The sequence below is a fragment of the Podarcis muralis genome, chromosome 17, assembly GCF_964188315.1.
Source record: "Podarcis muralis chromosome 17, rPodMur119.hap1.1, whole genome shotgun sequence".
Classification (NCBI taxonomy): domain Eukaryota; kingdom Metazoa; phylum Chordata; class Lepidosauria; order Squamata; family Lacertidae; genus Podarcis; species Podarcis muralis.
This window is the reverse complement of record NC_135671.1, coordinates 36621659-36634850: the sequence shown is the minus strand read 5'-3', so window position 1 is coordinate 36634850 and position 13192 is coordinate 36621659. Positions and strand designations below refer to the sequence as shown.

Below are 13192 nucleotides of genomic sequence, written 5' to 3'. Positions count from 1 at the left end.
AAGGGTTACCCCCATGCATGGCTCCACTGTGCCCCCTAGAGGCTGACCCATGCAAAGAGATGGCCATTATTATAGCCCCTGGGCTTATCAGTGGAGACACCACGGGATCCCAACAGTGATCCAACCATGGCAGTTTTAATGCGGGATGATACTGGACTTCTATGCCCACAACACAGTCATAGGAGAAGTCTCAGCAACTTCTGCAAGCTCATTTGGCACAAGGCTCTCAATCCAGCTCTCATCCTGAGAAATATACATTTGGCAAAATGTCTATAATATGTGCAAATGCTTTGTGTTTTTTAAGAGGAGCATCACAACATCATGTTTGGTTACACAAATGCCCCTTCCACATTTCCATACTCAAGATGCCCCACACACCTATGATCCAATCTCAGCGCTCTTCACCAAAAATGCATCGACTACAAGAGTAAGGAAAACACATTATTTTAATATCTCATCCCAGTTTTGTTACTGTTTGCTTTGAAAATTAATAAAAATCCATGCAAAAACCCAAGGAGGGTCTTCCTCACAGTGCCAGACAGGAAGCAGTATTTGTGCAAACTGCTTCATTACTGAATCAAGATTAAAGATATTTAATTTCTCACTACAAAGCTTTACAGACTTGGTCTTACAGTACAAAAGTTGCAACTTTTACGATTACTCCTGAAGGAAGAACCTATGCCCCAAGATGTGTTGAGCTGTGATAAGTATTAAAAGCACTCTTTTCAGAACTAGTTTCTCTCTTTTTTGGCATTCTATTAGGTCAGATCTGACTGTATGTATGCAAGCAGCTGCATTTAGCCAGGAGGGAAAATCCAGAATTCTGCATTACGACCAATACTCCAAGAATGCTGGGCAAGAACTACTTATTTCAATGGGCTGGCTCAGGAGAAGACATCCCTGTGGACCACTGACTCTTAGAAGGCTTAATCCTAATCCCCTTCAACAACTTACACTAGAACAGTTCAGAACTTGTCAGAACTACTAAAGAAAAGTACATTTGTGTTTTCTGGCTCAAATGATTGTGCTGCCATCTTTTGGCAACAAGTGGACATGCATGCCCACAGGCCGCCAAGCTGTTCTTCCATAGTTCCCCTTCTTAGCAAAGCTCAGCCTCCCTTGTCCCTGTTATCACATTTTCTATACATAAATTGAATAACTGGTGTGAGGAGAACCATTAGTGGTATTTGGGGTTCTGGAAAAAGACAAGGAAGATGTGCTGTGTGGTGCTCTTTCCAAACATTTTGTACAGGGCAGACAATATACTTGGTCATCTGGATCAACTTGACAGGATCCAGAAAATCAAAGAGCAAAAAGAGCATCAAACACAACAAACTCCCCATGAATTTCACAGACAGGTAATGTAAAGCAGACAAGCATTTTCACCTCCTTATTACAATGGAGGCTGGAGACAGTGTTTTGATTGAGACTGCTTGTGACGTTGTGGACGAGACTGATTTTGAACTAAAATGTCCAAGCTCATAGCTTATTCTATTAACTGTGGCACTAACAGTTTGGGTCTAACCCACTCCCCAAACTCCACACACCCACTCCAACACACCCCAACAACCTATACAATGCAAATCATAGTGAGCAGATTTATTAAACGTTTCATAAAATATATTTCAGAGCAACATTGTCTTGCATAAATAGAAAGCTGTCTAGATTGTCCCAGTACCCACAATACACTTTTGTATCTTTGGGGGGGCTACAGCAGCTTTAGCTCATTTTTCGTACCAACCACCACGCTGGGAATTTTCACAATGACACTTTTATAACCAAATGTTCAAAATTATCCAGGTGCATTTTGTACCTTTTTTACCGGTCACTTGCGACCAAGTGAAGAAGTCTGGGTGCTAGGATGACGGCTGACGTCTCCATCTGGAGGGGCATGTCTGGAGATCCTTGGATCTTGCCTGTTTTCACACCCTAACAGCACATCCTTTAGAATTCTAATCATGATATTTTATCTGCTCAAGCAGAACAAATTTCAGGAACGAAAAAGTTGCATTGAAAAATACAACTTTCAAGCCATCTGGCCCCAAAATGGCAACTAGACGTTCTGTTCTGGCGACTGTAACCCTGGTTTAAGGAGCCATTTGGTGCCTAGATTATATATCTAAGTTTCTAACACTGTTTACAACCTATGTTACTGCCTAGAAAACTGGGTTGAGCCATAAGCAGAACATTTTAATGTTATTTTAATTGGTTTTAAAAATACACACATGCAAACTATCCTGAGATCATTTATGAGGGCTTAAAAGTTGAATAAATACATAAACCACCTCAGAGTTCTGACAAACGTATAGGCTACTTCACAACAGCTGCACAGAGAAATGTTCCAATTTCAGACAGGGTAATGAAAGATGCACTCAACAAGTTGCACACAGCATGCTCATTATGTGAGCATGAAAATCGCTGAAAATTTTCAATTTTAATTACCTCAATTACAGGAACTAAGGCATATTTAAAAAACACACAAAGAAAAGAAAAGTAAACTTCATTTAACAGAAACTAAATCTCTGTCTCTTCACAACTATGAGGGCTGAATGAGTTTTATTTTTCTTCCAGTGAAAGTTCAGATTCTTAGGATTGTAGAAGATATTCTGACCTTGGTAATCCAGACCACAACTTCTACCCCAGTCTAGGACAACAATGACATTCACAAAACTTTTGCAGGCAACTGCTAGTGTACACAGACAACTGAATGATGAACTTCTTGCAACTTGGAAATATTTAGACAAGTATATATCTTAGAGACTGGAAAGGCATTCTACCACCAAAATCTAGCAGCACAGTAATAATAAATATGTTGAACTATGCAGAAAAAGAGACACAACCCCAAATTTTCCAGTACAGGGACTATTTTAGACTTCTCCATTCTGAATTTCACAACAGCACCTGCTCATTCACACCACACAGTGCATGTGTACTCCTCCCGCCCCCACGATCTATGTAAGGCACTGCATATTTACAGAATCAGGCAACAGCTGCTCCCTATTTCTTACTAAGCAGGTGGAACACACTTCTTTCATTGACTAACAGAAATAATATGAACATCATATGCGGCCCCAAAAGCTCTTCCATAAAAGCTTTTCAGAACACAACAAACTCTCATTTTCTGTCCTTCCTTCCAGTAGTTGTTTTTCACTCTGGCTAAATTATGTTTGCTATTCTTTTAAAAAGCTCTTCTCACCCCGCCTTTTCCTTTGCATGAGTTTACAGTTAAAATGGGTAGAGTATTTGGTTTTCTGCTGGGACTATTTAGGAATGAATGCCTAGAGTATTTCAGACTCCTGAGCTCTCAGCCCTCACCTATGGATGAGTCACTTCAGCTACCTGCCGTGTTTTGGAAGTGTGTGTATTAATCACCCACTTCCTCTGATGAACAACAGTCCCACATCGCTTCAACACACTAATAACCCTGACCAACAAGTCCTCAACTTCAGAGTCTTTGCATATACAATTATAGTTCCCAGGCATGTGCCTACTCCATGTTTTAAGGATATACAACTGCCTTTCACAATTATGTGGAACACTGGCAAAACTCAGCAACCACAGTTTGAGAATGAATTCTCAGAACAAAGCTAACTCCTTGCCAGTCTCCCATTCATTTCAATTGATGCCATTTCTGTCCAGATACCACCCAAACAAGTTCAAATTTCCTATGTGCTCTCTTCTGTACAGCACTTTAAAGTGCATCCTATTACATTAATGGACTAAAGGCAATGTTTTGCCATGTTGTTTGGCCTATATATTTCTTTTTAAAAAACATAGCTGGCCGAGGGGGCCAACCCAGATCAGGAATTAAGTTTTTCCGTCTGCCACAGTTCCAGTCAGAAGAACTGGGCTACACTTTTCTATTTGTCAAAAAAAAAAAAAAAAAGAAGCAAGCTTCTACACCAGTTATTTGGGGGAAAAAACAAAAAACACCCAAGGCAAAATCATGAGCCTTATGCCTACTTTGGCCCTGAATTCAGAACACTGGAGCAATGAGAGGAATTCAGTGATTACCATGGAACTTTATTTGTCTTGGAGACATGACAGAATCTGACCATCTTCATGTCACATATTCCCCACACAGAAAGTATTTTCATGTAGGAAGAAACAATTATAAAACCCACTAACATATATTGCATGTTGATGGTAAACACATAACACACACATAACACACACACACACACACACACACACACACACACAATGGCTACATTCACACATTGTGCCAAACCATGATTTTGTGAGGCATGAATGAGCCTAGCCTCCTCCTAAGCTCATACTCCCTTCCCTTTCCTTCTGTGTAACCAGGAGGAGGTGTTGTCAAGCTGAACTCTTTCTCCTACATGCGGGAGAAAAGGGGATTGGGAGAGGCAAAGTGCAAATCTGGGAGGAGCTAGGTTCATTCACATCTCACAGCTAAATAAATGCACATGCTACAATGTACCAATTAGCTCATAAAACAGATGCGTTCAGCTACCACACTGAATTATCTACTATACTCAAGGACTTTATGTCTAGAAGACAACTTATCTGTGGATTGAACCGGGAACCTTCTGCAGGCAAAGAAGATGCTCTACCACTGAGCTCTGGCTGTCCCCCAATCATACAAACTTCTCATACAGGCTTGCATTTGGAGGCTAGGATTCACCAAGCAGGGAATTATTTTCAAGTGACTATGACACACGGGCCAAACCCCACTCTTTAACCATTTTTCGCACCCTCCTCCTCAACAACATAGCATTCAAATAACTCTTTATCCACAGCTATTGTGCGCTCACCACATGACTGTCACGTACTATGACAGCTTGGTGTGTTAGTGCACATGCACAAGCTGACCTTCAGAACCCTGCACACAGTCACACCATAGAGAAAAAGAAACTCCCTGAACCTGTAGGTGTGAACATCTCTGCTGGACATGCAAGAGCAAGATAGTTGGGACAACTAGGTGAAGGCAAACACTTCTTTCTACGAAGTGGTGCACCGTGTTAAGATGGAATCTGACTGAATACTGCAGCAATTAAGTGTCCTGAGAAGTTTAAGGCTCTATAGGTCAAAACCAGGCATAGGCAAACTCCGGCCCTCCAGATGTTTTGGAACTACAATTCCCATCGTCCCTAGCTAACAGGACTAGTGGTCAGGGATGATGGGGATTATAGTCTCAAAACATCTGGAGGGCCGGAGTTTGCCTATACCTGGTCAAAACCAACACTTTGAATTGGGCCCAGAAACTAATTGGCAGTCAATTAGTCAGACCAGGATCAGACCTTGCCCCGGTGAGCCATTTGGCTGCAGCCACACATATACAGTGGTGCCTCGCAAGACGAAATTAATCCGTTCCGCGAGTCTCTTCGTCTTGCAGAGCACGGCTATTAGCGGCTTAAAGAAAAAGGAAACAAACTCGCAAGACATTTCGTCTTGCGAAGCAAGCCCATAGGGAAATTCGTCTTGCGGAACAACTCAAAAAACGGAAAACCCTTTCGTCTAGCAAGTTTTTCGTCTTGCGAGGCATTCGTCTTGCGGGGCACCACTGTAACACATTGCAGTAATTTAACCTAGAGGTTACCGGAGCATAGACAACAGAAGTTAGGCTACTCCTGTCCAGATAGGGGCACAGCTGGGTCATCAACCGAAGCTGATAGAAGACACTACACGCCACTGAGGCCACCTGAGACTCAAGCAACAGCAATGGATTCAGACGTATGCCTTCATTGTTGCCTTCAGTGCTACTAGGTAGGCTCGATGGTGAGCCCTCAACAGTGTTGGACTGCATTCATTTCCTCCATTCATATTTGAGCAGTCTCTGAGCTTGTTTCCTTGCCCTAAGCTAGAGTATACCAGGAAGCCAAATAAGCTCCACGAAGCAGGAGAAGGCACTCAGAGGCGATTTTCTCAATGGCCTAACCATTTGGCTGTTCCAGAGGTCGGCCAGGACTTCAACGGGACCACCAGTCATATCAGCTGGAAAATCTCCCAGAGCTGTTTGGAAACCCATTGGATCCATCAATCTTTAACAGCAAAGCATCCTAGAAAGTACCACACCTCTGTAGAGCAGAAAAGATGCTGAAAGCCTAAATCTCAACAGGAAGTGATTTGACCAGGGCCAGATGAACTGCATCCAAGAGTATTAAAAGAACTGGCAGATGTGATCTCAGAAGCACTGGCAGTCATCTTTGAGAATTCCTGGAGAACAGGCGAAGTCCCGGCAGACTGGAGGAGGGCAAATGTTGTCCCTATTTTCAAAAAGGGGAAAAGAGAGGACCCAAATAATTACCGCCCAGTCAGTCTGACATCAATACCAGGGAAGATTCTGGAGCAGATCATTAAGCAAACAGTCTTGTGAGCACCTAGAAAGGAATGCTGTGATCACCAATAGTCAGCATGGATTTCTGAAAAATAAGTCATGTCAGACTAACCTGATCTCGTTTTTTGACAGAATTACAAGCCTGGTAGATGAAGGGAACGCAGTGGATGTAGCCTACCTTGATTTCAGCAAGGCATTTGACAAGGTGCCCCATGATATTCTTGTAAAGAAGCTGGTAAAATGCGGACTTGACTATGCTACCACTCAGTGGATTTGTAACTGGCTGACTGACCGAACCCAAAGGGTGCTCATCAATGGTTCCTATTCATCCTGGAGAAGAGTGACTAGTGGGGTGCCACAGGGTTCTGTCTTGGGCCCGGTCTTATTCAACATCTTTATCAACGACTTGGATGATGGACTCAAGGGCATCCTGATCAAATTTGCAGATGACACCAAACTGGGAGGGGTGGCTAACACCCCAGAGGACAGGATCACACTTCAAAACGACCTTGACAGATTAGAGAACTGGGCCAAAACAAACAAGATGAATTTTAACAGGGAGAAATGTAAAGTATTGCACTTGGGCAAAAAAAATGAGAGGCACAAATACAAGATGGGGGACACCTGGCTTGAGAGCAGTACATGTGAAAAGGATCTAGGAGTCTTGGTTGACCACAAACTTGACATGAGCCAACAGTGTGACGCGGCAGCTAAAAAAGCCAATGCAATTCTGGGCTGCATCAATAGGAGTATAGCATCTAGATCAAGGGAAGTAATAGTGCCACTGTATTCTGCTCTGGTCAGACCTCACCTGGAGTACTGTGTCCAGTTCTGGGCACCACAGTTCAAGAAGGACACTGACAAACTGGAACGTGTCCAGAGGAGGGCAACCAAAATGGTCAAAGGTCTGGAAACGATGCCTTATGAGGAACGGCTAAGGGAGCTGGGCATGTTTAGCCTGGAGAAGAGGAGGTTAAGGGGTGATATGATAGCCATGTTCAAATATATAAAAGGATGTCACATAGAGGAGGGAGAAAGGTTGTTTTCTGCTGCTCCAGAGAAGCGGACACGGAGCAATGGATCCAAACTACAAGAAAAAAGATTCCACCTAAACATTAGGAAGAACTTCCTGACAGTAAGAGCTGTTCGACAGTGGAATTTGCTGCCAAGGAGTGTGGTGGAGTCTCCTTCTTTGGAGGTCTTTAAGCAGAGGCTTGACAGCCATATGTCAGGAGTGCTCTGATGGTGTTTCCTGCTTGGCAGGGGGTTGGACTCGATGGCCCTTGTGGTCTCTTCCAACTCTATGATTCTATGACCATGACAAGGGACTGATGTCATTATCTCCTACTTTCAGATCACCATCTTCCTTCCTAGTTGAGAAAACAAGGCCCAGAGTGTGGCCTGCCACATACGTTGGGCCGATGGCATTTTTAGACAGCCCCATGGTTCTCATGGCAGCCATGAAGTCCTAAGCCACCCCAGAGTTGCCTTGGCATGGATGTTGATGTCCCCCAGAACCAACAGTCTGGGAGTTCTCAACACTGCCACTGCCACTAGCTCTGTCAGGGAGACTGGAAGGCAGCAAGGCAGGCAGTAAACTAGCAGAATCCCTCATCTGTCACAACTGCTCAATGCCGGGAACACACACTCTAGATCCCTCCCCCAAATGGACCGAAACAGAGAGAATGAATTTCTACAGCAACTCCCTGACCCTTAAGTCTGCCCTGATACTGCACAGAGTATCCACATGGGCATAGCTGGGTGGGACCAACTCACCCACCCAGGTCTCAAGTGATACAGAGCAGATCGGCCTTCTCACCCATAAGCAGATCATGAGAGGTCTTATTCAGAGCCAACTTGGTATTCAGCAACAGCAGCCACAGACTTGAGGGGTAGCTGATAGGACAACTGCAATTCCCAAGGTTGGAGGAGGGACTGGAAGATGCTGTCTGCTGAGCTTGGGCAGGTTGCAAAAACAGTGTATCAAGGAACTAATTGCAGTATGGGGCCTCAAGAACTATGTGTGATGCAGGCCTCCCTCTGAGATTATCTCCTCTCGTGTGTCCCATCACAACTGCTGGCCGACCCACTGGGGGAAGTGTTAGGAGCAATACCTAATCAATACAGCGAAAGCACTGCCAAAAGCACTCACAGCAGCTGTTCTGTAGCATAGCACTCCCTTCCCTGGAGAGTTAGAATGAAAGTGTTCTCCAGAGCAAGGGTGAATTACTCACATATGCCCATTTATCATTTGATGTGTGGATCTAGCACCACAGACCAATTGTCACAAAACTTAGCTTTCCAACCCACTGAAGTAGCCTCAGACACAACACTTCAAATGAGGCAGTGCACACTGTGAGGTCATCAGGAGACACCCCCCCAATGTGATTCCACCTTAGACTTGCCATTTGATAGGTCTGCCCTGAAACCATTTTGCCCCCCCCCCCCACACTGCACATTTCTACACTACTCACAGTTGTTGCTGACATCCCAGTCATGGGCATGCATCATAAGGAAATATGATAACTAGGTTGGGGTTGTCAACATAAAGCAGCTGGTGTGAGGTGCCAAGCTGGCCCTTGTCATCATTTAACTGAATCATATACATAGATTTTCTGTAAATATTTGTAATAGCTTTCAATTTGACATTTTTAATATAATTTACTTGCTCTGAGCATTTGGGTATGGCAACATAAACAATTACCAATAAAACAGAAAACATAATCTGGCTTCTTTTTCAGAACACAAAAATGCTGTAGCTTTCCGAAGCAATTTGCTTAGCTGCCCTATTCTTAAATATAAGATTTTCCCCACTGCCCAGTATTCAGGCCAAATCCATCATGCTGCAATTTAAAACAGCTGCATTCCTTTTTCCTCTATAGCAGTGGGAAATGGTTTTTCACTCACTTTATTGCTGCATCTGGCAGAATCTTAAGCTAAATTCCAAACCATCAAGAATTCTGTTTCAACCATTTGACATCTGGATTTTACATCACCCCCCCCTGCCTCAAAACCAGGATGGTGGTGCTAGCTATTCCAAGTCTGCCTACGATCATTTGCCACGTTAATTGCAGACTCAACGTCCGCTTCTAGACTGCTGGGTCAAAATGTTTAGAAGACACTGAAAAGGCAATCTAGAGTATGTCCCAGAATCCTCTGCAGCACCCAGGGTTTTTGTGGCCAATATATAGATGTGGAAAGTGTTTTCTGAAGACAAGAAAGCTTGAACAGGTTTGCTAAAGAATGGGGGGGGGCCGCTGTGGCCCTCCTGATGTTGGATTCCAAATCCCATCAGCGAGGCCAGAGGTCAGGAAAGATGGGAGCTGTAGTTCAGCAGCATCTGGAAGGGTCACAGGTTAGCCACCCCAGTAGTAACTATCTCAAGCTAGCTTACAAAAGCATTTTTCTGCAGGAGGCCTGAGAGATAATTCCCTTTTTTTCCCAGGGAAAGTCATCTGAAATATTTTCCTTCTTCCCTCCCTCCCTGCAAGCTTGGGATCATGACCTTGTGGGATACAGCAGTAGCTTAATATAAAGGATGATCTGCTTCTGAGTAGACCAAGAGGTTCTCTTTCCTATAATAGTTTAACAGGATACGGCTACCAACAGGATCAGAACACCCAATATTAGCCATCAACAAATGACAGTTTGCTGCAGACAACAATGACCTAAGCCATACTTAACAGTGAGACCAAACTAGGAGTGATCTAGGAACCTACCTGCATGGAATAGCCACAGACCTACATGGGGGTGGGGTGGGGGCTCAAACCTCAGTGATCATGCACCAAATCCAGCCTCCAACTTTCCAAATAAAGGTTCTCTGGTAGGAAGTCCAGAAGTCAGTCCTGTGCTCAAGACCCTAGAGAACCACTGCCAGTCCAAGGAAACAATACTGGGCTGGATGGGCTGACTTAATACAAGTCAGTTTCATGTATCTGCATGCCACTCTTGCAGAAAACCTTATTTCTTCCAGCACACATGTTTCCTCAGTCTGCCAGTTCTCAAAACAGACTCTTCTCCCCATAGTTATTCATCTCTCAAATGTCTTTACAAACAACTTAACTGTAATCAAGCATAGAGACCCATCAACCCCGCATGCCATTACTTTTGTTGTCTTCTAAATTGGACCCTCTCCACACCTACTCTATCACTTAGGAGCTAAGCAAATCCAATTTCTTTACAGAGACAAGTTTCTCTCGAGCAAAGATCCCACCCCTTTCTGAATGTAATACTTCCATTTTTAGTATCAAAAGGTTGTCTGGAGTCACAGGATGGAAGATGCCATTTCTATACACACAAAGGCCCCATCAATCCTTCCTTCTCAAAGATGACCTCAGGTGTTACAACTACAAGCTAAAAGGCAATGTAACCCAACAGAGAATAATTCTTTGGTTCCCTTTTGTATTCCATACCATATCCAGACCCAGTATTCATTCCAGTGTTTCTACCTACAACTATAAAACAAGGGTTCCTGTTTTAACTCACAGCATTGAACTGAAAGATTTCCTGTAACCTTTCCTCAAAGAGAGATCCCCATCTCTCTCTTGTCCCCTAAGGTAACTTCACATTCTATGCAGGGCTGATGTGCTATGTTATTTTCTTTTCAAATGATGTTGAAACCCTTCTGCATCAATTGGCACAGATAAGCAAAATGTTTCCCCTCACACGCATTCCCTTTATTTGTCTCACCTGGCTCCATGACATTGTCCCACCCTTCAGTAATAGTTAAAAATCTTACAATTGCCAGAGCAAGCCTCCCCCTCTTTCAACTAAAGGGCAATCTTTTCTCTATTAAACAGCTAGGCACCAATAACGCCACATAAAAGGGATCCTGCTTTCTTCTGAGGGAGGCCTCACAATTTAATATGCCGTGTAAGTCACATTCCTGCCAACACAGTGAATCTGCACACTTCTTTTTTACAAAAGATACCAGAAACCAAACATTACTAGAGAGACAGCTCCCCTCTTTTCAATTAGAGCCTTTCAGATTCTGCTTTCACCTGCTCCTAGGGATAACTTCAAACAAATCCAGCCCAAGTGATCCTGCAGGAACCCTCAACTGAGAAGCACCCTGGGAGCAGCATGGCTAGTTGACATACTACGCTTTGATGTGTACCCATTATATAGCTAAGACCTATTTCAGTGGGAGGGCGCAAAACGCGTGCATCACGCGAGGTAAATTAAACAATTAAACCATGCACTCCCGATGGCCGGACTCCTCCGGCTGTAGGGCAATAGGGAAGCGTGCAGCCCAGCATGAAACGAAGGTGCCAAGCAGCAAGCACCCCCCCCCCAAAAGGCGCATGGGCTCCATAGGCCTCCGAGAGGGTTAAGGACCCCGCCGTCCGCTCCCCACCCCCACGAAGTACCTGCTCCACGGTGGCCGGGTCCATGCTCTCGATGCGGGCCGCCGCTGTCTCGTACTCGTCCTCACTGTTGTAGCCGGCGCCGGCCTCATCCTGCTCGGGGCTGTTGCCTCCCGCTCCCCCGGGCCCGGCGGCTCCCAGCCCGCCGCCGGACCCTCCGCGCCGCCGCCTCTTGCTGTGCCCGGGGCCGGAGCAGCAGCCGCCCCCGACCCCGCCCCGCGCCTCGGCCACTCCGGGGTCCAGCAGCCCGAGGCCGGGCCCGTCGCCGCCGGCTCCGACTCCGGGGTTGGGCGGCGGCGGGGAGCCGGCGGGGGGCAGCCCCCAGCGAGGCGGCGGAGGCGGCGGCGAGGCCCGGGGGCGGGCGCCGCCGCGCCCCGAGTGCGGGTCTCCGGGGCCCCCGCCTCCCCCGACGCCTCCGCCGGGGCCTCGCGGGTGCGAGTCGGAGCCCGAGCAGCCTCGCGGGTCCGGGCCTCCCACGCCGCCGGGGCCCCCGGGACCCCCCGGGCCGCCCCCTCGGGAGCCCGGCTGGTCCCTATCGCCGTCCCCCGCTGCCGGGCAGGCCTTCTTCTTGGGCAGGATAGTCATGGCGAGGGCGGGAAGGGCCCGGAGACCGGCGGGGAGGAAGGTTCAAGGGGGCGAGGGGTGACAGTTGCCCCGACGACGAGGGGGCGGGGGGCTCGGGCAGGGCGAATGCGGGTCAGGGGTCGGGGCGGGGCGGAGAAAGAGGCGCCCGGGAGAGAGGAGCGCCTGAGGAGAGGCGGAGGGCCGCGCACCGGGGACGGCGAGGGCCAAGGGGGCCCCGCAGGTTACCCGGATGAGGAGGGCGAAGAAACAGGGTTACCCGGATGAAGAGGGCTCCGCGGGGGAGGGGGAGGGAGGGCAGCCGGGAGCGGGAAGCGGGGGGCTCTCTCTGAGGGAAGCGGGGAAGGCGGCGGCAAATGCCCGGATGGCCGGATCAACCGCGGCGCATCGCTTCCCCCGCCGCCGCCGCTCAGTAGGGAGCGCGCCCGTCAATTCCCCGCCAGGCGCCGGAGCTTCTCCCGAGCAGCCCACACCAGCCGGGTCGGCCTCGTCCCCGCTCTCTCCTCAGAGGCTTTCGGGCCTTTCGCGGTCTCCGGAAAGAGACGGCGGCGGCGGCTACTACTACTACTACGGCCCGTCTGCGGGCCCGGCCTAGTGTCAACATCAACACAGCCGGCCTCTGACCCCGGCGAGCTCGACTTCCGTTTCCACGCCCCCTGGCAACAGGTGAGGCGGGCCCTGGGCAGGCCGTAGCAACCGCGGCTAGCCGCGCGCTGGTTGGCCGGGAGTGAGGGACGTCCGTCACTGAGTGGCTGGCGCCGCTGCCGGTCGGGGTGATGTCCCGCCTCTTTCCACTTTCCCTCCGCCCCGTCCCTTTTTGCGAGAGCGAAGGAGGGAGGCGGGAGTATTGTTCCCCTTGTTCCGATAGGCTAGAGAAAGTAGTTGCCGTTTCTTCATTCGCCGGCGGACACAGACCTGAACCGTGATTGGCTGAAAGTGGCCG

General features: G+C 47.5%; 1 protein-coding gene across 2 annotated transcripts in view; it reads right to left on the bottom strand.

Annotated features, from left to right (window-relative positions):
• Window positions 1-12892, bottom strand: part of OTUD5 (OTU deubiquitinase 5) — a 48762-nt gene extending 35870 nt beyond the window's left edge. For both annotated transcript variants that reach the window (XM_077921702.1, XM_028711427.2), the window contains exon 1: window positions 11671-12892. In XM_077921702.1, coding sequence (XP_077777828.1) covers window positions 11671-12252 — 582 coding nt within the window. In that variant the 5' untranslated portion in view covers window positions 12253-12892. The remainder of the gene's footprint in view (window positions 1-11670) is intronic.
• Window positions 12893-13192: the final 300 nt, after the last annotated feature.